Consider the following 25811-nt stretch of genomic DNA (forward strand, 5'->3'; position numbering starts at 1 on the left):
TGTGGAAAAAAATCTTTTTGGTTCAAGTGTTTGCAGCGTCCAGCATGCTAGCATTGTAGTAATCCTGACAGGGCAGAACACACCGTAATGTGCTCAGCATCTGCCAAAGGTGGGCGCTACGGCAATGGGGGCAGACACAGGGCTGGGGCTGCTGGGAAGGGGGCTCAGTGGGTAAAGCGCTTCCTGTGAAAAGATGAGGACCTAAGTTTGGATCTGCAGCTTCCAGGTAAAGCTGGGCATGAGAGTGCGAGCCTGGAACCCCAGCGCTGACAGGGCAGAGGCAGGTAGATCCTAGGGGCTCCCTGGACAGACAGCCTAACCGAATGACAAGTTCTACATTCAGAGAAAGACCCTATCTTAAAAACAAGGAGAGGGCCGGGTAGTGGTGGCGCATGCCTTCAATCCCAGCACTCAAGAAGCAGAGGCAGGCAGATCTCTGTGAGCTCGAGGCCAGCCCCCTCTACAGAGTTCCAGGAGAGCCAGAACCCTGTGGAGAATCACAGAGAAAGATACTTGATGTGGGCTTCTGGCTTCCACAAGTGCATGCAATCTTAGGTGAGCACACGGACCTGTAACATACACACGTATACACGAGGGGGGGGAGAGAGAGTGAGAGAAAGAAAGACAGACAGGGAGACTGAGACAGAGAGTCCTCGGTGTCACTTGTGTTTTGATCAGATCATACTATGCTCCGGGAGATGTTTAACAACACTCATGACCCTCAGGCGACATCCCTAGCCCAGGCTGTGACTACCCCAAATCTCTGCATACCTTGTGACATGGTTGTTGGGGTGGCAGAACTCGCCCACTTCCGAATCGTTGTGATAGAGACTCTATAGTTAACGCAAACCTGTTGTGAGGATCTTACAGAACAAAGACCAGTGAGGGGCAAGACTGTCTCTCTGCGTGTATGTGTGTGTGTCCAGATGCGCATGTGTAGTCGAGGTGCACAAGAGTGGAGAGGCATGTGTGCATGCCCGTGCCTGTGGACGCCAGAGGTCGGCCTCAGGTTTCCCTCAGTTACTCTCTACCTTGTTGTTGAGACGTGGAACTTGTAGATTTGCCTGGCAGGGCTGGCTTTGAGCTCCGGGAACCCTCCTGTCTCTGTGCTCCCTGAGATTACCCCATGTGCCACCACATCCAACTTTTTTTTTTTTTCTTTTTTGCATGGGTTCTGGGCACCAAACCTAAATCCTCATGCTTATATGACAAATGCTTGTCAGCCAAGCATCTTCTCAGCCCAAGGACTGTTTCAAATTAGAATTTTTATCCCCTGTGGAATGCGCTCAGACATTTCAAGCTGAGACCAACCTTCTTCCTCAAAGTCTTCAGACACAGAGCATGTGGATGTAGTTGGCTCCACCTTACCCTGCTTCTAATGGCTCCCTCTCTATTTATTGAGAAACTTGGAGCTCAAGACTCCACAGGTCAGCGTTTTAATTTAAAGTTAAGAAAAAAAGAAAAAAAAAAAAAGAAAAGTCCAGCAATTGCTTCATTCACAGAGAAATAGGAAAGGAAATGGTTGGCTGTTTCCCCTGGAGACTTTACATATTTCTCTGCCTCGATTTGTTGGGAGACGGAAGGGTATTAAAAGCTGTAATGGAATCATTTGGATGCTTAACTGTGGTGTGGAGGAATTGGAAAGGCCCTGTAAAATTTCCCAAGAGAGTGAGGCTCTCTGACAGAGGTCAGCTGCCCGGCGTCCTCCGCTCGGACAGAAATCACTGCCCAGGCGGTGCTCTGAGCGCGGACAGGAGACGGCCGGCTTTCTACCTCTTTACCATGCTGTCCGTGTGTGACCTTGAAAAAATGGCAAATCTCTCTGGATTGCCACTGTCCTTTTTCTGAAAATAAAACTAAAAGCAGTGGCTGAATGCCTCCCCAGCATATGTAGCGTTTAATGAGATTGCAATTGGGGGATGCAGCGCTGTCGGCTGAGGGCCATTACTTTTCCTCCTTGAGCCCACCAGGCCTTTCTTAGTATACTGCCTACTTCTTTTATTATATGGGTTAAGTAGGCAGATGCAGGATGGAGAAGAAGTGCCGCTTGGGCATGGATAACCACAATACATTTAAAGCTGGCATACTGGGAGGAGGTATAGGTAAGTCAAGCCATAAGATGATAGATGATGGAAGAATGGATAGATAGATAGATAGATAGATAGATAGATAGATAGATAGATAGATAGATGATACACACAGGTAGATAGGTAGATGATATGATAGAGATAGGCCATAGCTACATATGATAGATGATAATTTTCTGTATATATAGCTATACGTATAAAAGATGAATCTTTCAAAATAGATCAACTATATGAATAATAAAGTTTCACCTTAAATTATCAATAGTACCATGGATTTTGCCACTTGCAAAAGCTTTCATGTTGGATTAAAACGTATAAGCAATGTCTACCCATCTTGGTCAGCTCAAGTTACAAGTCCCAGACAGGGTGGCTTATAAACGGAAGACATTCACTTCTCCGGTTTGAGTAGCAGCAGTCCAAGTGCGTGCGTAGTTGGTGTCCAGTGAATCCACTTCCTGGCTAATAGAGGACGCCTTCTCCATAAGTCTTCCTAGGAAAGGTAGGGTACAGCTTTTTGGGGTCACTTCCTAATGTGGTTCCTGAGGGCTGTGCCAACAGGACCAAATCACCTCCCAATACCATCACCTCGGGGGAGGCTTCAGACTCAGCCTTATGACAGCACATGCAGACAACAGCATCTATAAAAATATGAACAGAGTTAGGAAGCCTAGATGGACCTGAACATAAGCTATAGCAGAAACAGCCAGGCAGCCGGCATGCATTTTCAGTCTATGTTTGGGAGGAGCATTATTGAGAGGTGGTTTGTTTTTTTTTTTTTTTTTTTTTTTTTGGTGGTCGTAATTTGTGGTTCTCTGTTATTCATGTACTTATTGGTTCTCTGCTATTCACATCACGGGAAGCTTCAGCAGGAAAGTGTAGGCTTACATTAGGGCTAAAGAATGATCCCGGACTAAGCTGAAATTAGCCAACTAAAACCGGGTTTAGTACAAGAGGCAAATAAATTGAAAAACAAAACAAACAATAGATCCTTTAAAGTAGAGTGTGATTCTAGAATGATGCATATTCTAGCAGGAATATGTGATATGTGTCTTAAGGAAGAGGCTGTAAGAGTTTTGTGCCTGAACAATGAATCTTTCATCTCAGTCCAAAAAAAAAAACCACTAAAAACCCAGTGAATTTGTGTATCTCACCAAGCGCTTCCTTGGCCAGTTTTTGAAGTGATTCGCACGGCAATCCTGAAAGTGGCTGCTGTCATTTTCAATGGATAAAGCTGACTTAGAAGGTCAGGACGACTCACAGCCTTTGATTAATAATTGGTGGAGCCTGGGCTCAAATCAATCTATTCTGTACACTAAGTCACTTATGAGAGGGGAGGGGGGCATGACAGAGAGACAGAGGAGACAGAGAGAAAGAGAGTCTTAAAAAAAATACCCAATAAAACAAAACTTGATATAGTAGAAGTAAGGATCCTAAGATGAGTTAGCTGAGGAGGAAGAGTGTTTCCAGCCAGGCCTGTTCGCTTTGTGTAATGCCAGCACTTGGGAAATAAAGGCAGAAGATTGAGAGATGAAGAACAACACAATGATTCAGTGAGTGAAAGTGAGTTTGATCACAGGAACACGTGCGAAAGAGCCACACGTAGTGATGTGCATCCCAGCACGTCTGTGGTAACATGAGAGGTGGAGACAGGAGCTCATGGGCTAGTCTGGGGTAGACAGTGAAGCAGAAACCAAAACCTCAAAAACAAGGTGGAAAGCCAGGTGGTACATGCCCTTTAGCCCTAGCACTCAGAAAGTAGGGACAGGCAGATCCCTGAGTTCAAGGCCAGTCTGGTCTACACGGTGAGTTCCAGTTCAGCCAGGGCTACCCAGAGAAGCCTTGTCTTGGAAAACAAAATAAACAAACAAAGCAAAGCGAAGCAATGTGGAATCAGAGAACCAACTGTAGGAAGTTGCCTTCCACAAGGGCACTGTGGCATGTGTGTACTCATACTCACACATAAATAATGTAATAGTCATATATTTTTAACGTGGTCAGGGTCACCCTTTTCTGTGTGGAGCGATCGAGGCCAGACCTTGTCTCAACAGCAACAAAAGTTGTTTGTTTAAAAACATTTCTCCCCTTGCCACGGCCCTTTCTTTTTAGATTCTTATTCCCCAGTGGAAGGTAGCGAAAGGTCATCTCCCTCTCTCCCTTTTGACCACAGTCTTGCATCCATTCTGTACTTCTGCAAGTTACTCAGCCAGACCTTAGCCTTATCTAATGTGGACTCTGATTCCCCGGCTAAAAGGAAATCCTCTTTCCTCACCTGATCTCGCCAGGGCTGGTATGCTTGTTTCAGTTACCTACTTTTAAGATGCAGTGAGCAGAAGTCAGCTGCCGCAGGTGAGCAGAGGATGGAGACCATGCGGGCACGAGCCTCTTGGTGCGCAGCTTTTTCTACAAGCCGCCACTGTCTCTCGTCCTTTTATTATTTACTAAGTTTTGCTCGGTTGTGCTGTGTTTGCCCTCCATTGGTTTAGCAGAGACATTTATACTTTCCAGAAAGGGGTTGAGGCAATCTGTTAAAGGTATGATGTTGCCTGACTATGGAGGGGTGTGTGAGATGTGTATACACGTAGCCCAGGCTGATCTCAAGCACACCCCCCACTCAAGCTCCCAAGGGCTGGGATTATAGACATGTACCTTGTCCTGGGTCCTGTCAACTGCGCACAGAGAGTACAAGTTTAGGAACTCAGAATGCGGTAAAACACAAGTTAGTGACTGTTTATTGCTCCCTGTTTGCCATTCCGCCTTGGTAATTCCACTTTATGTAATACTGTCATTGATATTCTTGATTTAAAATGCTTTCTAACTTTGATCTTCAAGGCAGCATGTTTTCAAAATGTGTTCCACTCTGTCTTCTAACAGCGTTCTTCTTCCCCATGGTTTCTGACAGTAGCATTTCTGCATCTGCTTATCTATTTACCTAATGCATCTATCATCATCTGTCTCTCTAAACAAGACCTGCTCCATCTGGACTCGATCTGAAAGGCATCCCTGAGGTACTCACTAGCCCCAGCGGGGTTCCCCCATGTGCATGATTTCAGTGTGGGCACAGGGGATTTTCTGCTCTAGGAGAGGGAACTCTGGTTGTCCTTCTCCAAGCCTCTTGTCCACTTACAGAGTCTTGCTGCTTCTTCTCCACTTCACTCAGATTTGCGAGAGTTAATTATTTAATATGTTTGCAAAGCACATTGGGTTCCCTGGAGAAAGTGTGCCACATAAATATATATAAATGAATAATTAATTAAAGTTTAAGCAGATTACTTGGTGAGTTCTTCCTTAACTGCCCCATTTTCCTAATGAGGTGTTTGAAGTTACATTCTTGTCTCCATTCTCCTTCCTCTCCCTTCCTCTATCACCATCATCATCACCATCTTCCTGTCCTTTCACTTCCCACAGTTTTACCCTATCTACCATACTTCTGTCAATCTCAGTGACTCAGTCCCAGATCTATAGGTAAAAGCCTTCATTAATTTCTATGGGCATCATAAGCTCTGAAGAGCTCTAGGGTGAGATTAATAATTAGGTAATGATTCTAATGTGCTGTGCAAATGAGAAGCCAGGCTCACAAAGTGCTGAATACATGGTGGTTATGGGTAGCCCAGGAAACTCCTATTTTCCCACCCCATCTCTCCCATGTAAGAGATCCCATCTAGTCTGACAATGAATACCAAGCCGGCCAGGTGAGTTTTGCAGGTCTGGTGGGTTCTCCTGAAGGAACATTCACTGACTTAGCTGCAGTCTGAAGGAGCAGAGACATAACTGCTCATTGAATGGTGATGTTCAGACCCTGGTTATTCCTTTAAGATTAAGAGGAATGAGGAGACTTGTTCACATCTGTCTTGCTAAACCTGACCTAGTTTATTTACAGTCTAATCTTACTTCAGAGCACAAGAGGTAAAAGGAGATGCTCTTATCAATTAATAGCTGAAGAGAATTTAGATTTCAAGTTCAACTAAAGAGCTATTTATTCCAAAGCAGCCGAGAAGTGAAGAGGGGTTCCCAGTAGGCTGGGGTTGGGGTAGGGAAGGAAGTGCTGCAGAGGATTTATTTATTTTTTTATGCTTTTTTTTTCTACTTACCCTCTTAAGAGTTAGACTGACTGTGAAACCTTGGATTTTCTGGTGACCTGTGTTAAAGCCCTGGGGCAAAAGCAGACCCATAATGGATCTATTTCTGAATTGTTCAGCAGTATTGGAGTTTCAAACAGCAGTAGTGATACATGCATATAATGAGGCCAGTGACTCCTTCTGCAGCAGGGAGGGTATCAGTTGCAGATTTCATGGCCTCTCAAAGCATATAGGAGAGCGAGACCTTCCTTGGCCCATTTCCAGAATTCTCTTAGGAGCCAGCCCTATATTGAACCCTCATGGACACTTCTGATGGGTTCTGAGATAGAGGATGAGTGAAAAACCCAGCTCTGCTCATCTCTTCCAGTGCTGTTTTCTGGAAGTCATGTCTCTCATTGGAGGCATTGCTCTCTGTCCTGAGACCCCAGGCTGGGAGGAAGCTGCTTTTACCAGTCACATGTAACTTAGCATTTATTTGTGTTGAGTTTACTTACAACATGAATAAGCAGAAAGAGATGGTCAAGCCCAATGTCACCCTTTGACTGAGAGCAGGACCCCTTCAACCTTAGTTCAAAGGCTGCAAAACCAGGGGCTGGCTTAGCTCCCCAAGGTCACTTCAAAGCAGACACTGACACAAATCAGGCATTGGTGATACACAGGGTGTGAGGAGGCTGGAAACCCTGGTGCCCAGAGCACATTCTGTAGTAAGTTCAGAAAGTCACTAGCTGGCTTAGGAACTTTTGCTTGCTTTGTATTATTTTACAGTCTTGAGTTGGGTTCCAGAGTTTAGCACCAAGCCTGGGGCATAGTAAGTACCCAACAACACTGGATTTAAAACCAGGACATTCACATCTAACTTAGCTATAATGCTACTTTTCTAGATTTTTCTGAAGTAAAATACCATATTCTGGAACAAGGGGAATTTGGAGCTGGGATGTGGCTCAGTTTGTAGAGAGTTTGTCTAGCATCATGAGTCTTGGGGTCAGCCTCCCCCCCCCCAGCACAGCACAAATGAGGTGTGATGGAGTATGTATGTAATCTCAGCACTTGAGAGTTGAGAGTAGAAAGGTCAAGAGTTGAAGGTCACCTTCGGCTACACAGAGTAGGAGGAAAACCTGGGATACAGGGGACTCCGTCTCAAAGAAAAAACCACAGAAGACTATACTCCTGAATTTCAGGAAGATGAACATCCAAACCCAAGGCCCTGGTAAAGCTGTGTGAGGCTGTGTTCCTTCCCAGCTCTCCAGAGAGAGTCCCTCCCTACTGCTGTGGTTCTCTTTGCCTTACAACTCTGACCTCATTCCCTCCTGTTCATGGCCATTCTCCCCATGTCTTCTTGTCACTCCCCTGTGCACACCTATGGCCACGTGTCCCTCCTCTTATCAGGCCACCAGTCACTGAGTTGGGGCCCACCCTTGACCTCCTTTTACCTTTACTCCATCACATAGCTCTTATTTCCAAACACAGCCATCCCCACATGTGTGATGGGGAGCTGGGACTCCTTTGTCTCGTTGTAGGCACCACGATTCAACCACAGCAACCGACTTCATAGATGTGTTGAAGAACGAATCAAAACACAGATGCAACTGTCTTGAGATGAGAAACCGGTGATGCAAACTCAGAGCCAGGCACTCAGCGGGGCTTGAGCCTGGGGTGTGTGTCAGCTGAAGGAAAGCCCTGAAGGCCACGTTAGGGAGTAAAAACCAATGAGGTGAGTGGGTTGAGACAGGGAAGCTGAGGCACACAAGACAATTCTCTTACCTCCCAACAGTCACCAGGGTCTGGTTAGAATCCAAGGGGAAAAGAGTGACCACCTGGGCACCTAAGAACGAGACCAGCAGGCAAGGTATGCTCATCGCCAGAGCCGTGGCGAGGAGAGTACAAACCAGATGCTATCTGGTTCTCTGTTCTCACAGACTCCAGCTGTTAACCTCTCTGACCTCAAAGGTCACTTCCTGAAGAACAGCTTTAAGAAGTGCCAGGAGCTTCTCAAAGCACTAACATACATACACAAGGGACACCACGCAGAGTTTCTGTTTTTCTCCCTTCTCCTTTTTGGGGTTAATTCTTGAAAGAGGTGCATCCTACTTGATTACCAAGCTCAGGTCTAAATTTCAGTTCTGGGCTGAAGAGTCATTTCTCCTCAAGGTTTGAATAAATCATCCAATCTGCTTTGCTTTCCACTATTTTCAGCACTTCTATTTTCGTCATTAATTCTGCCTGCTTAGGACCCCGAAGTCACTGAGCCTATTTGTGACTTAATTTGGGATGAGTCTGAAGCAGGAGGCACAAGAAATGCTGAAAACCAAACAAAGGGGAAGAAAGGCTTGAGCTGATCTGGTAGATTTACCCAGACACAGGGACAGTTCCTTCTCTGTGATAACTGTGATTCTTTGGTTTGCCCTCCATGTGATAGGTTCCAGAATCTGAGGACTGAGCTGTATGTGATTCTGGTAAACACAGCAGAGGCTCGTGTAATGGAAGTGGTTGTAATTTTCATGTTGGCTTGACTACAATAAAATGGATCCGCTCTATATTCATATAGATCATAACACTTCAAGGCAATGGAAGCAGCTAATCCATCTTGCTCCTCTTTTTGCTTTGCATGCTAGGAAGCTCCGAGCTAACAATACATTTCAGTTAAAAATACCAATTAACTCAGCATTCTGTTTTATCTATCGCTATGAGCAAACTGCCCACAAAATGACACATATACCTCCAAAACTGACTCAGAAGAACAATTATTTTTATCTTCCATGGGTCAGCAGATGGAGAAGACTTTGCTGAGTAGTTTTCCTGGGACTCTTGGGTGTTGGAGATGGTACGCTCACTCACCCTCAGCAGCTGGGCTGGGACAGCGAGGCTGACTGGAGATCAGCCGCCCGCCGCTCCTTCCCTCTGTGTGGCCAGCTAGAGCTTCCTCACTGAGCGGCGGTAGCCACAGCAGCTCCCACGCCATACCTGGCATCTCCATGAGGACAGACTTCCCACAGCATTATAGCAGGGCTGTGCTGCACAGGTAGAGTCATCTGGGGAGGCCAGTGGCTTTTATGTATCTTTGTCTATCTTCCAGGGTCTTGGAAACCATGCATCTTTCTCTCTGAGCCTTCAGGGGACGATGGTGAGTGAGCACACACAAGCAATGCTTTCCTCTTATCCAGGGCCTGTCAATATGCCGTGTGCCATGTGCCAAATGCTACCTCAGTTGGCCTTCCCGATAGTATGTAAGCAGGCAGGCCAGCTGCTCTGTTCCCAGTCTTACAGACACGAGGACTGAGGTTCAATGATTATTAGTGCCTGACTAAGGTAACGCAGCCAGGCAGCGGTCAGCTGGGGCCTTGGAAAGCGCTGTCTGCCATGGCAGCCTATGCTCCCCAGCAGCTAGTGAAGAAGTGGAAGAGATCTAAGTCCAGAATCCAGGTGGACCTTACATTCTGAGCAGAGCCTGGATGCCTGCGTGTTAGTCCCTCACGGCGTGATCTGACACGCCAGTGGGGGAGCACTAGGCCTTGAATAAAACTGCCTGGAGTGAAACTGGGATGCAGCTGGGTGGTATATGCTTGCACTGCACACACAGCACCCTTGGCTCAACCCCCAGGACCACAGTGATGCTAATAACTGATAAATAAATAAGTGCCTCCAATTCAAACTAGCTATGCCGCCTCCCGGTTGTGGCCTGGGACTTTTCATGTACCTTCATTTCCTCATCTGTAAAATAAAATTGATGATCATGGTGGAGCCGGCTTCCGGGGCTTGTCGCGTGGATTCAGTGAATGAGTGTATCAAAAGGATGTTTGATAAGAAGGTGGAAGATGTGTCTCGGTGGGAAGGAGTAGAGAGAGGTGCTGCTGAGAGGACTCAGATCTCGTACTTTCTCAGCTTTTCCTGATGTGCTGTGGAGCTTGTCAGCCAGTGTCTGCCTAGCTGCTGTTGCAGTTTTCTTTGGCTTGATCCAGTACATCCCCAATAAACCAGGAGCCCCAAATCCATGCTAATGGCTGCTGGAGGACTGCAGGGTTGGTTATGAAACACAGCCGTGACTTGTAGGCACATCCTGCTTTCCTGGGGTCTCTCACGTACACTCGATCTCTTTGTGCCGAGCCTCCCTGTCTCCTGGGTGCAGATTGCTTTCCGTTTCCACCGGGTCCCAACAACATCTATGTGTTCAGCTCAGCCTCTCTGCACTGCACTCCTTTCTCACACACACGCTCTCAACTCATTCACCCGAGGACACCTACAGACACAAGCCCTCGTCTTTCCGAATCCTGGGTATCTTGCCCGGGTACTCTGATGTTTCTGTGCTCTCTCTGAGCCTTCAGTGTCTCCCTCTATCTTATCCTGAGTACCCACGAAGATGGATGAAGAATCTGAAAGCATGCTTGTCAGGGCAGGAAGCATGATGAGGCTGTGGACACCTGATCTGCCTGCCCGGGGATGTTCAGCCCATAAAACTCTTCGGTGGTCCAAAGAAGGCAGAGAAGGTTTCTCCAGTTAGCTCACCTGTGCTCTGCCCAAACAACCCTTATGCAGCACAGAAAACTGCTGTTGAGAGCTGCTGTTGAAAGCGCAGGTACTCCTGACCTAGGAAAGGCTTGGCTAAGGGAAGCTGCCTGTTTCCCCTGCTCAGGGCAAGGGAAGAATTGAGCTGAACACGCACCTATGCAGAAGGGCAAAGAGCCAAAAATAACTAGGAGCAACGACATTTCATTTGACAGGCCCAGAAATAGAGCTCATTCGGGAGCATGCCAGGGCTCCAGCCAGAGTGATATGGAGACCTTCGGCATTCCCCCACCCACCCACTCCAAACACCAGCGACACCAGCGCTCTAGTTCTGCCTCACTGCTCTTCTCAGAGCCAGGCTCTGTGGTCTCTGGAAGTACTGGATGGGCCTGGCACAAGGTTTAGAAGATTGTGCCGAGGATAAGGAGGTGAGGGTGGGATCTGGTGGGGTGGGCTAAAGAAGGAGCAAGAGTGGGGTGGCAAGAATTGGGGTTCTGAAACAAAAAGTGTGGGTGAGACACCCTAGAAAGCACCAGAGAATGGAAATACTGGACATGAAAAGAGGCCTGTGGGATATAGCTGGACCCCAGAGATCATCTATGGCAGAGAGGAAAGGCCACATTTTCCCTCTTGGGATGGAAGCCTGGCTGGTGGCAAACTTCTGTTTTTGCTTTCTTCTCTTCTACTTTGATGGGAAAGGTGAATGTTGAGGTTCATTCACCATCCTTTGAATAACTGAAACTACAGAAAGGAGAAGGGAGCCTGTGTGTGGAAACAGACTGGGAGATAACATGGGTGTGAGAAGAAAAGAAGCAGGGAAGGAAGCTGAACGGAAGGAAAGCCAACAAGCATGAGAAGGATTTCAGTGAGTTGTCTGTGCAAGTGTCCTAGGCATGCAACAGTGCTCAGGACACATGCCCTGCTTTCCAAGACCTTCTGTTTTGAGGAGAATAAGCTACTGATCAAGCACAGTCTAAGGCAGAAGTGGCCAGTGACTGTGTTTTGAACGCAGAGCAGGAGAGAAGGTGTGCTGGCTAGTTTTGTGTCAAATTGACACAAGCTAGAGTCATTGGAGAGGAGGGAGCCTCAACTAAGAAAATGCTTCCCCAAGATCAGGCTGTAAGTAGGCTTGTAGGGCATTTTCATAGGGTTTGATGTGGGAGGGCACCGTCCATCTGGGGTGGGGCCACCCCTGGGCTGGTGGTCCTGGGGTCTATAAGAAAGCAGGCTGAGCAAGCCATGAGGAGCAAGCCAGTAAGCAGCATTCCCCCATGGCCTCTGCACCAGCTTCCTGCCTCCAGGTTCCTGCCTGCTTGAGTTCCTGTCCTGACTTCCTTTGATAAGGAACAGTGCTGTGCAAATGTAAGCAATAAACCATTTCCTCCCTTAGTTACTTTGGTCATAGTGTTGCATCCCAGCAATAGTAACCCAAGTTAAGGCAAAAGGCTTCCTAGAGTCAGTGGCCTTTCCCTGGGCCCTGGAGATTTCTATGGGAGGAAATCAGGGAAAAGGGATAGGCCACAGTCCACAGAATCTCTTTCCACCTCTTAAAACCCAGGAGTGGCGTGCCTCTGTGGGAATAGATCCCTTTATGCTGGGTATGCCCTTTGCCTGGGACATGGTTTCCAAGTGTCCATATGGACCATACTAGGTCAAAAGTGAGTTTCTACTGCCCTCAGCAGAAAGGGGACAAAGACAAGTTGTGAGTTCTTCACAAGAAAATAACATTTTCTTTAAAGGAATATATATATAATATATATTCATATATATATGTCTATCTATCTGTCTGTCATCATCTATCTATGGTGTGTGTGGTGTGTGTGTGTGCAGATGTGGAGGGAAGAGGTCAACACAGGACATCTTTTGTTGCTTCTCCATCTTATTTCTTCTTGAGACATGGTCATCAATGAAATATGGATCTCCCCGTTTTCATTGAACTGGCTGGCTGGATGCCCTGGATGCTCCAGGAATGCCCCAATGCTGGGGTCACAGGCAGGACCATGTCTGGCTTTCCTGTGGGTGCTGGGGTTCCAGACTCAGGTCCTCATGATTTCACAGCAAGTGTTCACACACTAAGCCATCTCCCCAGCCCTGACGGTCTATCATGAACTGAGATGGTCTGCTATTACAATGTTGGACTCTCCCTAATTACAACATAATTTTTTCTACATGTGTGTATTTGTTCTGGGAGGGCATGCGCCATAGTTTGTGTGCACAGATCAGGACATGTGGGAGTTAGTTCTCTTCTTCTGCCACCTAGGTCCTGGGGATTGCACTCAGGCCATCAGCTTTGGCGGCAAGTTCCTGCTAAGCTGTTGAGCCAGTATCTAGGATGGATTATAGACTGGCCTTGTGGGCTTGATCCTCTTGCCTCAGGTCCCCAAGTGCTAGCCTGGCACGCACTGCCAATTCTTCTGTACCTCCCTAATTCTTTGACTTAAAAAAAAGGGGGGGGCTTGTCCTTTGGGTAAAATTATGTTGACAGAATACAATATGTTTTAGATTTTTTTTCCCAAATATTTTTACTCATCAAATTTCTAACTGGCCAATTACACTCCCTAAGATTTTGCTGATCTAAAACCATCTCATAGTTTGAAAACAGTGGGTTGAGGGATGGTCCTTGCAGATCCCAGAGATGAGTGGGGCTATTCAAACAGAGGCTCTCTTCTTATTCCCCGTGGCTCTAGATCCTTGGCTTCTCCCACTGGATCACCTGAACCCCCTTGGCTGCTTTGGTCTCTGTTGGAGTCGTGTATGGATTTACTCTTCTCTCCCTGTCTCCTTAATGGGGAGATGATAAACGTCTTACACTAAGGTAGGCACAAGGGAGGCCAGATTTAAGCAGCCTCCTCCTGGGGGCCTTTGGATTTTAGTGATGTATAAACGCTTAATTCAAACCAATGAATTGTAAAGTATGGAGTTTCAAGTCCTTCCACAAGGCAACAGGGAAAACAGATTTGTTTCTAAATAAGAGGCTTTCTCCTTGAAGCCACACCCTTCAAATAATCTACTACAGCAAGGGTAATAAGCGATTGTGTCTTCTAGACCAAAAGGCTAGCCTGAGAAGAATTCCTGACCTTTCTCTGCCCCTTTCCAACACAGGAGCCACCAGGCAAACCCATTCTCATTCTCTGGGTAACAAAGTCATTCAGTGATCATTTTAAAGGGCCAAACTGTTTAGGTCAGTTTTCTGAGGCATGTCCATTGCTCCAGATGAAACTGGATGGTCCTGCCCACCTCCAAACTCCTGAAGAGTGGGATAGTACCCAGTGCTACAGAAGACCAGTAAATACACAGCTGGATAAAGAGTGGCTACATTCTGTTTGGCCCAGCTTCAGTGAGACACCTCTGAATGGACTCACTTGGGAAAATGCAGCTGCTGAAAGCTGACAAAGCTTTGAAAACTGTCTCTGACTGCAAGCCACAGGGGAGACTATTCAGTTCCCTGAGGGTAGAAGGAGTCCGGGCCCACAAGAAAGGACAGAAACTCTGAAGAAAGGTCCAGAAAGACAGGTGGACATCCACAAATTCTCTCTTGCCTCTGACCCCTCTTCTCTTAAACAAGCCAACATTTTTCCACACATATATTAACAGGCTAATGTAGTGGTCCTTGCATGCAATCCCAGCACTCAGGAAGCCGAGGCTGGAAGATTTTATGTATCCAGCTAGTTTGAGTACATAGAATCATGACCCTGTCTCAAAAAATAAAAAGAAGAAGGAAAAAAAAAAAGAAAGAAAGAAAAAAAGGAAAAAAAAAACAGAAAAAAATCTGTGGAGTATTTTTCTTTTGATGGAAAAAATACAGATGGGATCTGGGACAAAGCCACCCCATCTTTTGTTCCCTTGGACACTAAATGGAATAAATAGTTTCCTGCATCACAGAGGAGAATTTTAAGTGCTTTGTCTCTGTGGAAGTGGGACAGGAATCCTGTCAACATCTGTCCAACTTCCCAAGTGCCTCATTGTATTTGCAGCTGGCTAGGCAGGCAGCATCCTTCCTGTAATCGCATGATTTGGACAGTGAGACCTCCCTGATTAGATACTATCACACACCTGGAAAGTCACTCACAAAGAGGCTTCTCAACACCACCCAGGACCCACTGAGTTCCACCTCAGCGGTACCCAGGGGTACTCCACCATCTCTCTGATTTGCTCTCCGGATGCCCTAAGCTAAGGTCTGAGAGCCTTCTAGCTGTGACTGGGATATCACAGGCCCACAACTCACAGGCAACCTAAGAAACAAACAAACAAAAAAATGAGCAAGGGCAACCCAGCTCCCTGCTGATACGCCCACTGTGCCGAATCCGGGATAACCTACGATGGGCTTATCCTCAAGCCTGCCCGCCCCACATCACAAGACTGGCATGACTTGGCCCACAGTAGTGACAACTTCTCAGGGAAAGGATTGTGTTCTGTAGCTTCCAATCAATTAATAGTTCCTATCCACATAAATCCACACCAGTGCCAAAGGGGCGAAAAACTTTCCAAGGTGGGTAACTATATCACAGCCCTAACCCTAGGCCCCCACGCAGTTTTCTCCGCGGCAGAGACAGCCAAGCCCTTCCCGGAACTACAGGGCACGCCCTGAGCTGCTTGCCCTGTCTTGGAGGTCCAACTCATCTGCGACTGGCTACAGAACTAAGGTCTACTAGCGGCCCTTTCCACCCTTCCTCTCCAAAAGCCTAGGATGTGTCCTGATTTTCGAGAGAAAAAAACCAAAACAAAACAAAACTGTTTGCGCACTTCAAGGGCCTCATCCCCTTTCATTTGGGGCTTGGGTAGGATTGTACTGGCCTAATTAATTCGTTTTCTTCTCTGTCCAAGTGGAAGCCAGAGCTCAGGGATGCAAATCAAATACAAACCCGCTCTGGGCGCCAATACTCCGGACAATTAAAACAAAGAGCGCGGCGGCAGCGGCGGCGGCGGCGGCGGCGGCACCGCACAAAACCCCGGGGAAATATCCAGAACGTGTCGCCAATCAGGCTGCAGGGTGGGGCACAGCCTGGGCTCTAAACAAGCGAGCAGGAAAGCGGCCCCAAGCCCTGCAGGTGTACAGGTGGAGGTTGGCAGGGGTCAAAATCCATCCCTAGGGAGTAGAAGCCAAACGGCCGCGTGGCGCAACTCCAAGAAAGCACCCTCTGCCCCCGCCCTGCGAGAATGGCGCCCCTGCCACAACCCCCACGTCCCCCGCCCCCAAGCCACCAAACAGACCCCACTGCCTAGTGCCCGGGCGCGAAGTGGAAACGAGCGGCAAGCAGCAGGGTGGGCGCAAGCGGGAGATGCGGGAGGGAGAGGCGGAGAAGGGAGGGAGTTAGGCAGAAAGGACGTGGAGGAAAGGGAGAAAGTGGGGAGCAGAAGGGGTGAGGTGGCGGTGGGGTATCGCGGGCTGCAAGGGCGCGGAAGGGGCGGAGGAAGAAGCAAGAGAAAGGGATGGGGGCGGCCGAGAGCCCCGCGGACCCGGAGGCGAACAGCGGCCGGGGGGCGGGACCACGCGGTCCCCACCTGCGTGGGCGCCCACGGCCCAGAGGGGTGGACGCCGGGGGCTGGGAGGGAGCGACCAGGGAGGCGGGCTGGGCAGGGAGGCCAAGGGAGGGAGGGGACGGGACTGCGAGCGGGGAGGAGCCGGCGCTCGGCTGGGGCTGCGGGGGCGGCGGCGGGAGCGGCGGCGGCGGCGGCGGGTCCGGTGGCAGCGGCAGGTGGCCCCGCGCGCGCCGGGCCGCCGGCCGGGGGCGGGCGGGAAGGTGGCGCCTCGGGCGGGGGCCGGTCCCTGCACCAGGTGACCTGTTCCGGCCGGGATCCGGGCGGCCCTGCCATGCAGTGGCGCGGCGCGGGGCTTTGGTGGCCGCGGCGGAGACAGCAGCAGCAGCAGCCCCCGCCGCCCGCTTTCGGTCCCCGGGCCGCAGCCATGGTCCCCTCGAGCGGCAGTGTCCCCCCGGGCCTCGGCGGCCGCCCTGCCAGCGCGCTGCTCCTTCTCTGCTACCTGGTGAGCACTGGACCCTACTCTGGTCCTTCCTTTGCGCGGGCCCTGGGGACGGGATGGGGTGGCCTGGGACCCCAGCCGCAGGAAGTGGGAACGTCGCCGTGAGTTTTCTCTCTTCCTTGCCGCTGCGCCCCGGGCGCTCACAGCCCCTGGGATGAGTACCCGGCTGCGTGGACCGGACTTGCCGGCTACTCTTGCTGGAGTCCATTCCTCTTTCTCATTGCCTCTCTGGAGACCAGGTGCCCCTAGACTACCCTTCTTGTCCCCAGCCACCGGACCCTCCCTACCCTGCGTTCGCCTCCAGTCCCTTGGAGCGTGGCTCCCCACCCCGTCCCCACCCGTCCTGGGCTTTTCATCCACCCTCTTGAAGCGCCTTTCCTTCTTGTGCCCAACTTCTCCTTTTCCCCTGCCACCCGCCCCGACCGTCCTTTGAGTTTGCCCCGGGTCCTCCCGGCCAGGACCTCCTGTGCCACTGCACCTCGCATTTGCAGAGGCTCTTCAACTCCTTGGTCACTCCAGCCAAGTTGCGGATGCCAGAAGGAAATCTACTTCTTTGTACCATGCTTCCCGACAGAGTGGTGACTTTAGCTGCGTCTTGAACGTTGTCATTTCAGAGCTACGTTTGGCTTCTGCACGTCAGTTTGCAATTTGCACACTTCTTGCCTTCTGTTAGACTTACGAACTAGATGGCAGTAACCTATTTTAAACACCAGAGTAATTGAGACCCTCAGAGTAAGGTGAGGAGGCATTTCCCAGATTTTGAATGAATTGCTTTCTCCGGTTTGTTCCTGAGTTCTGAATAATAGCAAATTTACAGAAGACTCCACCCTTGCTCCTAACCTACCTTATGTTCCAGGATTCTGCGGAAAGCTTGGGTTATCTCGCCGTAGATTACTGTAAATAAATGAAAAGAAAAATGCTGAATCATGAAACTGATGTAATAGGAAATTCACAGAATGCTTAAAAGACGAGCAGTGTCATTGTCTGGAACCCCATTCAGGTGACCCTGCCAGTGGTTGGAGTCTAGTTTTCTGAAAAGCTCACCTGCTAAGAAGACACTGATGGGAACTGGAATTTGGGTTTGAAGAAAGTTGTTACCTAACCCAAGTTTGCCTCTGTTTTAAACACACTTTACTTCTTGGCCACTTCATTTCTTTAAGGAAGACCGAGTAAAAAATGCAAATTGTAACTGTGTCCCTCTCTCTACCTGTTGAACAATCCTTACTTATACGTGTGTGTATTTTAGAATTAGCCAACACCATTTTTTTGTGGTTGGGTTTACTATACATTTCCATAAGAAGTTGTCAGGTAATGGGAATGATTTTTATTTTTTGCCCAAGGGATGTTATTATTTAATATTTATGCCACAGGGTTACAGTACACAGACTCATAAATAAAACTGCCATGACAAATGACAGGGCTTTCGCTTAAACAGATGATCCTACATACAGGGCACTGCTGGTTGGTGCAGAAATAGAATTTATGTAGTTGAGCATTCCATGAAATATTTCCACTCAGATGATCTGGAAAGTTCCACATGAGACTCAAGGCCCAAGGGTGTGTGTGTTGTGTGTGGGGGGGGGTTCTTGACAGCACATGAAATCAGAGTAACAAGTGTAAAACCTAAAAGCTAAAGTGACAGAAACAGAAGATGGGCCAAGTACAGAAGTTCTGTGCTCACCAAGGGGGGTTGGAGGAGCAGATCCAAGAGGGGAAATGATAGCAGGGTCAGCAGGAGCAACTGAGGGAGGTGACAAGGCAGACCCACGATGTGGAGAGAACAACACGGACAAACGTCTGGGTACCTGGGGAAGGGGTGGGCATGAGGATGGGATGGAGGGCACCTGTCCCAGTCGGTGACTAAGTGCTTTCTTCTGATGGCTTCTGCTATCTTGTTATCAGAGACTTGAAGGGGCAAGGGAGCCAGGCTTTGCTGACTGAGAGGGGCTTGCCCACCTAAGTAAGTTGAGGCTGGATCCCAGGGGCGGCCTCCATGTTCTGTTCTGAGTGTCCAGCCTGGTGATTGTGCCCTTCCGTTATGCTCTACCTGAGGTATGTGTGAAAGGTGGAGCTTCTAGATCTTAGAGAAGCCCGGGGTGTGAACAGAGGAAAATGTAAAACACACACACTCTCCCTCCCTCCCTCTCTCTTTCTCTTTCTCTCTCTCTCTCTCTCTCTCTCTCTCTCTCACACACACACACACACACACAGAACAATGAAGATGCATTACTGTCTGGGTTCCCCTTGATTAAGGAGGAGATGACTGGCTGGGAAGGAGATTGAGGCAGGTGGAGCGGAATATCTAGGCAGGAGCTGGTGGTGAAAGCCATTCCAGCATTTGGAAGCCATAACAACAGCTTCCATTGTGCTAAGTCATGAGTGGTTGCTGTCCGGTATTAATCTTAGTAATACCCTTTGTGAGACAGTAGCTGTTATGATCTCCACCCGTATGAGAGAGCTGTCTCAGGGAGGTTAAGCGAACTGCCGCAGGCCACACAGAGAGCTTGAGATGAAGCCCACATCAGCGTCCTCTCCAGAGCCCACACTTTGACCTAAGCTAGCTCATTGTCTTCTGGATTTTGCTTCTTATGGTCCATTCTCCTCTTGAATTAAATGTATAGTCCATTAGCAGAGCTCCAGAAATTAGCAACTACTGCACAACTGTCCAGGATGTGAGGTCATGTCTAAAGTAACCTAAAATATACAAAGCAGGAAGGACAGGCCACAGAATAGAAGCAGGATGTTAAAGAAGAAGAAGAAGAAAAAAGAAAAGCCCAGAAACTAGCTGCCATTGGGAGGGGTGAGGTAAACACTCAGGTGAAGCATTTGAGCTTGTGCCATCCTGTCCCGAGCAGATGGTGATGGTACACTACAATACCAACTCACTGATGACTTGGGGTTCATTCCTACTTTGTGTCAGCTTGCTCACAAAGCTGAGAGGCAAGTAGCTTTCTGAACAAGCCCTTCTGGGGAGCCTGTCCCCCCGAGCCAGGGTTCTGAGGAAAGGCACTCCCTTCTTCATCGCCTGGGACAAAGTAACCTTCAGCATCAGCCCACAGGACTACTGTGACTGTAGCTAGGATCCTGCCAGAGCATGAATAATTGTGATGAGGCCCGAAAGATAAGTCACAAAGCCATGCCAGGCAGATTGCTAAAAAGATGATTCCTGGTTTCAGCGGCTGCCAGAAAATCCTGAGGTCACCAAAGGTCAAGATGCAGAGAGCCTCCAGGGAGAGTGAGGGCGTCCAAAGCAAAAGGCTGGATTGCTTCTGCTGAAGTCACTGCTGCTGAGTCTCCTCACACAGGGCTCACCCTGCCCCGTAGATGCTCTTGCTGTGTTCTTACACCATTGATGCCTCCCTTTCTCTCCTTGCCTTGCTAGAGCAGTCCTGTCCTAGTCCTGCCCTTGACATTGGAACGTCTAGAAGGCAGTTCTGTCCACCTGAACTCTAGTCTCAAATGAATAACTTTTTTCCTTAAGTGAGAAAATAAATCTTACTGTAGGCAATACTGATGTCAGCTGTACAGCTGAAGTATTCAGAGTGGACATTTGAGCTTGTTAGACAACTAGGCACAAAGAACTAAGTGGACATTAGCAGGTAAGATATATGTAGAGACCGTTAGCGATGGCAGCTGTTACAGAGTCTGGTGCCGGAACCCCTGTAAGTGCATACATCCCATCCATTATCCACCTGGGAATATTCATTAGCCTTTCACATTGAGCAACACAGGATGTAAAAAATTAAAAAAAAAAAAAAATGTTAAGGGCCCTCAGTTACTCAGCTTGTGGAACCGTGATCATGGATATTTGAAATTAAGGGGTGATCTCCAGATTTCCCTTTGTGCCAGTGATATCCCCATCCTGACCATCGCTCTGCACTCCCCCACACTGTGGCCCCTGCCTTTTGCCTCCTGCTTTCCCTGCCTGCCAAGAGTGCAGGAACCATAGGAAATGTGGTAGAGAAGAAATAAAAGACCCAAGCAATTCTCTGAGATGATGGATAGCTGGGGGCTGACTATAAATGGCCCAGACCGAATTTGGTTACTCTGTCTATTGGTTTTTTCCTGTCCCGCAGAGGGAGGAACTGAGGGAAGAGGTTGAGGAATTGCTGAGGAGCTTGCGCCCTGCTTCTCCTTGCCTCCTGTCTTACCCGGAGAATGGCTTACTCAGGCTGGAGTAATGGCTTACTCATGCCCATGTGTCTCCATAAGACATACTATCTCTTCCCCTCAAGATGTGAAGCAGATTGACCAGAGGAAGTCTTGGTTCTTCCTGCTTCTAAGATGAGATGCTGATGTTTTCAGGTCTCCTCCCCTTAAGCCAAAGAGTGGAGACCAGAAAACGAGCTGAGAGTATCATTTGAGGGTGTTTCTGGAAGAAAAGAGACATAAGGCTAGAAAGTGAATGAGAAAATGAAAAAAAAAAAGAAAGAAAAAGAAAAAGAAAAAAGATTGACTGTACTGTCACAGTAGCCAGCACATAGTAGGCCCTCGGAAATAAAGCCAAACCAATCTCTCTTGCCCTTATAAGGTTTGAGTTAGAATGAAAGAGCATGCTAAATAGTATTGAGGGTCTCTTACACAAGAAGAAATATTGATTATTGTTGGGATGGTGCATTGCTGGCTGGCTCTGTCTGGGAAGGCCAGTGCTTGATGGGAAATGTCTCCCCAGACATATCTTGATGGTCAAGGCCTTGTTGACATCATCACCCATTCTGCATAATTGCATGCTTTGTGGACAACAAGGAAGTTTCACTTATTTAGTCAGCGGAAATTGGACAGAGTAGGACTTTTAAGCCAATACAATTACTTTTTGACCTATGGAAAGCTTGATCCAGCTGGTTGGGAGAGAGAGTGTTCTGGAGCCAGGTTCTTCTTAGGCGATGGATGGAGTGAGCAGGCAGGAACGAGAAAAACAGAGGCGATTGTTGTTTGCGTATCTGACCTGCTCCCACACCCTGGGAAGTGTAAATGAGCTTCCTGTGGCGAGAGTGAATGATCTTAGATTTTCCAATCCCTGTTCATTTCTTCAATATCTAGTGGACCATGTAGAGAAGAAAGCCAGTTTCCCAGCTCTGTGCAACAGGGCTATTTGAACAGACTTACTCCTTATTGATTTGTTTAAAGGAATCAAATGCACTCATCCTAAAGGAAGTTTAGGCTATGTGGATAGTTTGGGTTTTTTGCCCGGAAGTATACGGGCTCATCTGTCCTTGATGCCCAGGCTGAATCAATGAGTTCAGGTTTATAATTGTGGTTCTTCTATCATGAACACACATTAACTAATCTATCTCGCTTTCCAAAAATACTACAACACACAATTACAAAGGCAAGAGGGTTTTATGTTTTGTGACTGTGCATGACATTCTCAAATTTGACTTTGACTGGGGCTCCCTTCTCTTGGAGTTATCTGAGGGCTCTGGAGTCTTTTTCCCAGCCCCGAGTGCGCAGAGCAATTCTTTAGCTTCTGGAGTGGAACGATGATATGGCCGCTTAAGCAGCATGATCTGAAGGGGCCAGAAGTGCCCCTTCCCATCGTGAATGCCTTGCTTACAGCCACAGTGCGTTTGAGCTGTGGGTTTTTTTCTTTTAATGACATTATCTCACAAGGCTAGAATACAAGAATACAAGTCAGAACCCAGTGGGGGCAGGGAGGATGGATTTTTTTAAAAACAGATTTTATTTTTTTTCCTGGAAGCATGAAAAAGTTATAGGACACAGGACAGTTGTCTGAAAGGTCAGGAGGTAAGGGGGAAGCTGGGAAAAGTCCACCGCAACTGATTGAATTGGTGTCACCTTCTGGGATTTCTCAGGTCTTGGCTAAGGTTTTGTTCCTTGCTTGGGCTGGCAATGCTGATGGTAAGAGCACTGCAGAGAGCCAGGGAGGCTCGGTGGGGAGAAGGCTGGGGGTCACCCATCGTGGGAGAAGCGGGGACAGTAAGGAAGGACAGCAGACTCTCAGGTTTGGAGCAGATGTGTTTAGGTCCCGTCGGAGCTGGGAGGCAGCAGCAGGAGACTGACCACCCAAACAGCTAACAGGTGTCTTACCCACTGCTTCATTTTTCTTTTCCAAGGAACATACTAATTCCCACTGTATGCCAAGGGCTCTTTTAGAATCTGGAGATGTGACAAAGATATGGACTCTGGCTTAGGAGTTTCTAGACCAGGGAAAGTGTGGACAGGTCTTTTAGTTTATGTTAATGCAATCTGGCACAAGAAATACCTATGAAGCTTGGACACGTGTCATGCCTAAAGCTGGAAGTCTTCAAGTTAATTGCCTTATTTTCCTGGCAGGAAACAGCTGACAACCACACACATGGCTTGAGCCAGGAAATCAGCTTTGGCTTAATCAATATTTAGAGTGTGATGTGTCACTAATCGGTGTTGGTTTTGTACATAGCAGAGGTAGCCACAGCCCACGGTGTAGCAGCTGCCCTCTGGGTCTGCTCCAGCCTGGGAGAGGCCAGCTTCTCCTGTTGCCTCTGTGTGATAGGCTGGGGCCAGCAGCGCCCCTCCCCCTCTAGATGTCCCAAAGACTGGGGTAAGTGCCGCCCAGAGAACGTAGGCCAGTGCTCTGCATAGGACACGTGGGTGATTCTAGGACACTCTCTGGGGCCAGCCTCTCCGCATTGTATCACAGAAGCTGCCCTCTTCTTGAAGTTCCCCTTACATAGAGCGTCTCTGTCTTCTCAAATAAGTGACTTCACTGCCCAGCCTAGCACCAGGTTCTCATCCAAATTGAATCTTTACTGAAGGACGAAATAGCAAGATGCCAACACCCACCACCTGGGAGTCATAGAAAAATGCACAGTAAACCTCATCAGATCATTATGCCTGACAGAGTCTTTCATCCCATCTCCCATGCCACCTCCATACAGGGCTTAGCCCCTTTCACTCTGTGCTTCAGAACTCTACCTAGAAGAAAAGCGTGATCCTGGCAAACTACGAGCCAGCCCAGCCAATGTGCCTATTTGTAGCTAAAAGTTGCATGGGACAACAACTTCTTTCAGTCATATGTCACCCCGTTGGCTGCTTTCCTACCACAATGGATACACATGCCAGAGATACCCAACGTGTGTCAGTCTTTATATCCCATGGGTTCCAGATCCCCGGAGTTCAAGGATAAAAAAGGTTGGACAGACAGTTGCATCTGAACATGTACAGGTGTTTCCTCATTATTATTTCCGAAACAGTATAATATAACAACTATGCACAAAGCATTTGCATGGCTTAGACATGCATTACCTAGAGATCATTTACAATATACAGGAGAGGGTAGGGAAGATGGCTTGGCCAGTAAAATGTTTGCCTCATAAATACAGGAGCTGATTTTGATCGCCAGAATGCATGTAAAAAGAAAAAAAAATGTTGAGCATTGACCAGTTATGGTAGTGCACACCTTTAATCCCAGCAGTCGGGAGGCAGAGCTAGGCATATCTGCATGAGTTCCAGGTTGGTCTGGAACTCATGGTTAGAGGCTAGCTAGGGTGATGAGTGTGATGGTATGTGTTTTTATGCCCACTCCTGAGGAGGCTGGAGACAGAAGGATCCCTGGGGCTGGCTGGCCAGTTAGCTGAGCTTATTTATCAAGTTCCAAGCCAGGGAAAGACCCTGTCTCAAAACAATAACAACACCCCTTCCCTAAACAAAACGAACAAACAAAGAAGCAAACACCAACAAAAGCCAATCAACCAAGCAAAACTAAGCTGGATAGTAGTTGTGGAACAATGGCAAAGGCTGTCCTCTGGCTATCACATCCACATGCACGGACACACACCTTACATACCTGTGCCCCTGTACACACACAGAAGGATCTGCTCTACACAGTTAGCCTGTGCTGTATAAGGCACATGAGCACCCGCAGACATTGGTATTATTTGGAGTCTAGGAACTAATGCCTCTCAGAGACTGAGGGATGATTGGTTTTTACCATTTGCTTCCTCCCTCCCCCCCACCTTTTTTTAAATAGAAAAGGTCGGATGACCTTAGATCTAGAATAGCACCATCCATAGACAGTTCAAGCCACAGCTATTATTGTATATTCAGTGGCTGCCACATTTAAAAAATAAACAAGAAGAGATATGACTCATTTTAATACATTTTATTTAATTTGATGTATCCACATATTGTCATTTTGACATGCAATCAATGTGAAATCATTAATCAGACACTTCATAGCCTTTTGTTAAACAGCAAGGCTTTGAAATTCAGGGTAACTTTATACTTCCAGCGTGTCACAGTGGCTGCTCTGCCGCTGACTATCAAGCTGGAGAACATATGTCTTGAATCTGCATCCTTTCCTTTTGCTGACTCGAGGCCTAGAAGCAGATGAAAATACAATAATCTCCGTACGAGCACCCAGACATTTTCTTGGAAACAGAATTTGGAAGGAAAGCCCTGGAGAGGTGCAGTGGAAGGTGTGACTCCACCTCCCTCAGCCACAGCGTAACGCTCCACGCAGACCGTGGCATGCTGCCCTTATTAATGCAGAAAAGTGTGACGGGCGCGTTTTCAAGCAATCAGATGTAAAATAATGAACAGGGTTATTAGGAGCCACACTTTGCAGGGGAACAAAATGGCTTTTCTCTTGCATTTCTGCTTAAAAGGGAGTTCTCTTCTTTTAGCATTGAAAATGGGCTAGAAAATAAATAAATAATGAACAAACAAATAAATAAAAGCAGGAAGATTGGGCCTGGGTGAGCTTTTCAGAGAGGCATGGACAGAATGTGATCTGGAGTCAGTTTTCGAGAGAGAACACGCTGTGGTGCCCACTGTACCAAAGCAGGTGAGGACTCGGAGCCTTGACTGGCCTCCGGAAGCTAAAGGTTCCTTGCATGGATTTCCATGGGAAAACATCTGAGGCATCACCCAAGCATAAGACACACTGGCCTCCTGTCTGCTGTTCTGGCCCAGGCCCATAGGCACCAGGGACTGCCGGCTTTTGGGAAATTCTGTTTGAGTATTGAACGAATGCATTCCTCCTATGAGCCAACACTGGGCTCATCTATTTGTGCAAAAGGAGGCTGCAGCCCAGAGTTCCCAGGCTGTCTTGCCATGAAGTGCTTTGGGGTGGGCATTATGTTGGGGAGTATGTGAAGGTGAAGCAGGGCCTGGCTCCTGCTTTAGCTCTGCTAGCCCACCAATGGGGGATGTGAGAGATGCAGAGAT

At 48.0% G+C, this 25811-nt stretch overlaps 1 protein-coding gene and 1 long non-coding RNA gene across 3 annotated transcripts in view; one reads left to right on the plus strand and one right to left on the minus strand.

Moving 5' to 3' along the window:
• The window catches only part of LOC132646787 (uncharacterized), a 39403-nt gene extending 21993 nt beyond the window's left edge, over positions 1 to 17410 (minus strand). For both annotated transcript variants that reach the window (XR_009585040.1, XR_009585039.1), the window contains exon 1: positions 17122 to 17410. This is a non-coding gene — a long non-coding RNA (uncharacterized LOC132646787). The remainder of the gene's footprint in view (positions 1 to 17121) is intronic.
• Sel1l3 (SEL1L family member 3) overlaps positions 16328 to 25811 on the plus strand; it is a 110761-nt gene continuing 101277 nt past the window's right edge. The window contains exon 1 of the mRNA XM_021644299.2: positions 16328 to 16646. Within this exon, the coding sequence (XP_021499974.1) occupies positions 16476 to 16646 (171 nt within the window). The 5' untranslated portion in view covers positions 16328 to 16475. The remainder of the gene's footprint in view (positions 16647 to 25811) is intronic.

The sequence above is a fragment of the Meriones unguiculatus genome, chromosome 12, assembly GCF_030254825.1.
Source record: "Meriones unguiculatus strain TT.TT164.6M chromosome 12, Bangor_MerUng_6.1, whole genome shotgun sequence".
NCBI lineage: Eukaryota > Metazoa > Chordata > Mammalia > Rodentia > Muridae > Meriones > Meriones unguiculatus.